The 3,481-nt window shown below is 26.6% G+C and overlaps 1 protein-coding gene across 1 annotated transcript in view; it reads left to right on the plus strand.

Annotated features, from left to right (window-relative positions):
* kuz (zinc-dependent metalloprotease kuz) overlaps window positions 1-3,481 on the plus strand; it is a 27,266-nt gene that overhangs the window by 13,741 nt on the left and 10,044 nt on the right. Inside the window, exon 2 of the mRNA XM_067052012.1 lies at window positions 2,466-2,729. Coding sequence (XP_066908113.1) covers window positions 2,466-2,729 — 264 coding nt within the window. The remainder of the gene's footprint in view (window positions 1-2,465; window positions 2,730-3,481) is intronic.

Here is a 3,481-nt window from a genome sequence, read left to right on the forward strand (position 1 = left end):
TTGTGGCTTTTGATGTACAATATAGTAAGGTTTGAAAAAAAAAATCGAATTGATTCCAAAAAGATATTCTAGAACCTAAAAAAAGAAATAATTTTATGAATAACTAGAAAACTATACATATACTAATTAGATAACTATATTCTCATATATTAATTGATTTTCTACAAAAGAAATCAGAAACCATCTTTATTGGACCAATATTAGTTATGATTCAGCTAATTGGACTTATGATCCTTGTTTATTTTTAGAACATTCTGTACAGGTTCCTATGGAAACTGTTATATTTTTAATCTTGTATGAGCTTTTCAGTTGACCAAATCACTAAATCCAGCTTCATCAGTTAAAAAAAAAGTTAATTTTGATGTGCTTTTGTTTTCTCCAAAATTCTTATCTTTTTCTCTTGAAAAAGTATGACAGAAGTATAAAAACATAATAGTTTGCCAAAATTAACATTTAAAGACTTATTAATGAAGTTAGCATTCGGCTTACTGAAAGGCTCATATATAATAATAGAACAGATAACACTCGCTCACTGACTTATAGATAACTTTATCTCAAAAATGACAATGCCCATGTAGATGAAATTATTAATGGTGTCTACTGTAGATTCGCTATGAATAACTTGTAATTAATTTTTTTAATAACTTGCATTACGGACATCTTTGGGAAACCATTTTTTAAAACACACTTTTTGTATGTTTCTTTACCTTTGCAGTTAAAGTTACATTTACAATAAAATTAGTTCATTCTCTTTACACCTATTGCAATAGGATCTTTAAAAAAAAGATTTATTTTTTAGATTAATAATTTACCTTTACTTATTTTTATATTGATATTAAAAGAAAAGAGAAACAATTTGGCTAAAAAATTGTTTTATTTTCATAATATTAATAGTTGATGATGCTATAAGTTTGTTGCCGAGTTAGGACTGTGATATTAAAGCTAATGGTTTATATTCCTTTAATGAAGTGTTTGAGAGAATGGAATGTTGCTATCACTGTGTTCATTTAATCATTATTGATTGGCTAATAGGGAATGAATTACTGCACAATGGCTCAGTAATTTATTTCCTTTTAACAACAACAACGATCTAGAAAAGTTTATTAAAGGAAGAGTTCCCTTTTAAAAGGCTAAAACTAACATTCCTTTAAACTTTTCGAAGACAAGAAAAAAGTCTTGCCTTTGATTAAATTAAGATGTTTCAGTTTTATAAGAGCCTTCATTATAAGGATTAAAACTGATCTATTGCTAACACTAATCAGATTAAGTCTGAAAGAAGCTTTTTACAATGAAGAATCTAGTTAAATTTCGCAGTTAAAAGTTTTTTTACGGAGAGCTCTTCAACTAATAGTTTAGTTAAAATATATTTGTTTCACTGTCAAATTATCAATATTTTTATTGATCAGAGATTCATAGCCTTCTTCATTGTAAACCAGAAAAAATTAAAAATTTCAGGAGTCACCAATACACATCCCTGATATGTTATAAGGTTCTTATTTAATTTTTTTTTCTAAATATTTTTTATAGCATTTCTAAATTGCTTTAAAAAAATCCTAAATCCAGTTATTTGGATCCAATCGGAAAAAAGTGTATTTTTAAACTAATTATATATTATAAAAATGAAAATTATTCAAAAAGTATAAATATATGAAATTTATTTGTGGTGAAGGTAAATTTATTTGATTTATAGGCAAGATTATTTCACCAACATATTTATACATTTCAGTTTATGTGCCATCTTGAAGAACAATCTTATTTATTGTTGTTCCTGAAGATGCCATAATATAAACCGAAACACAGAACATTTTTAAAGTTGTATGACTTGGGACAGCAATGTGACAAGCCACAATTTTAAATATAGTGGGAATGAATTTTGTGTAAAATGCTCTTTTGTTTTTCTACTACTGTGTTAGTTTGTCCATCGCTATGATTCCAACATATTTACCTATAATGTTATGGAATACAAACTGTATAAAATATTTAATAAGAATTTTAGAATTTTTCTGAAGTAATTTACTGACAAATGTTCATCATATTTTTGCCCCAAGCCCTTCATTAATACTTTTTTTAAATTTTAATACAAAACATATATCTTAATATCGCAAATTAATTTTTTATATAACTTGACTTGCCTTGTTTTGTCTGACCAAATCAGATCTATGCTTTAATTGACATTTTTCAGTGGTAATAATCATTTTTAATGGAAATTGTAATGGCCATGATTAGTCATAAAGGTTTTGAGTTGGTGTACAGAAAAGTATTCATTTTTCTCTATTGCTTAAACCATAAACATGAATGATCTACTTTAGATCATTAGGTTTTATTGCCAACACATTGCTTTCTACTTTACCACTTTTAGTTGTATTTTTATTAGTAAACTATATGTTTAAATATTTAAGATAGTTCATGATATGTCCCAGTTAATTTATTTCTGATAATAACTTTCTTTTCTTTTTTTATTACAGCTAATCGACTGAATGAATATATTCGCCACTATGAAGAGGCCTCGTATAATCGTTTTGATGCCCATTCGCAACATGAACGCACGAAAAGAAGCACCAATGGAAAGAGCCACGTTCAGATAGGGTTTAGGGCCCATGGAAGGGATTTCAGAATCAGGCTCCGAAGAGATACATCTGGGTTCGCTTCAGAAGATCTTGAAGTTGTAGGATCTGATAACAAGCCTCTTGCTGTATCTCTTTCACATATATACCAAGGATATGTTCTAGGTAAACAGTTTTGTGTAATTACTTTATTTAAATTTATTATTTTGTTCAAAGTATTGCAGAAATATATACCTATCATTAAGTAGGAGTTACTCTAGTCAATATTTTTTTCAAAAATGGAACAAAATCTTCTAAAAATTAATTAAATAACATCCCTTTCAACTCTTCTTCCTCATCAATTTAAAACTGTTGATTTCCTATTTTTGTAAAAATCACAATTCACTATAATTATTAAAAATAATGTTAATTATTATTAATTTTGAAGTATGAGTATAATGATTAAAGGTTAAAAGAAAATATCAATTGTACATTACACATTTTATTTTCATTCAATAAAATCTGCTTGATTTAATTTAATATGCATGTTTAATAATTAACTGTGTTCCTGAATGAAACCTATCTTTAAGTTACAAATGAAAATATTAATTGATTACTTAGCAGATTTAATACAAATGTTCATAAATAGTTGTGTATCCTTATGACTGTGACCTTATGACTTATGACTTTATATACTTTTAACAATGGCCGTTAAAAAAAAAAATAAAGATAAACTTCTGTATATATGTTAATTTTAACAGTAAAGCTATTCATTCAAAATCTTTATAGAACTTTCCCCAAAAATTTGATATCTCGAAATTGCAGTTTACACTTTAACTCCACTTTTTCAGTCAACAGCAGTGGCTCATATGTACTCATAGTTTGATTGGATTTATTTTCTGTTAATGATTTTAGGAATAAAAAAAATTTTGAAAACT

Source organism: Halyomorpha halys, unplaced genomic scaffold (assembly GCF_000696795.3).
Source record: "Halyomorpha halys isolate HHAL.00 unplaced genomic scaffold, Hhal_1.1 Scaffold866.1, whole genome shotgun sequence".
In the NCBI taxonomy this organism is placed as follows: domain Eukaryota; kingdom Metazoa; phylum Arthropoda; class Insecta; order Hemiptera; family Pentatomidae; genus Halyomorpha; species Halyomorpha halys.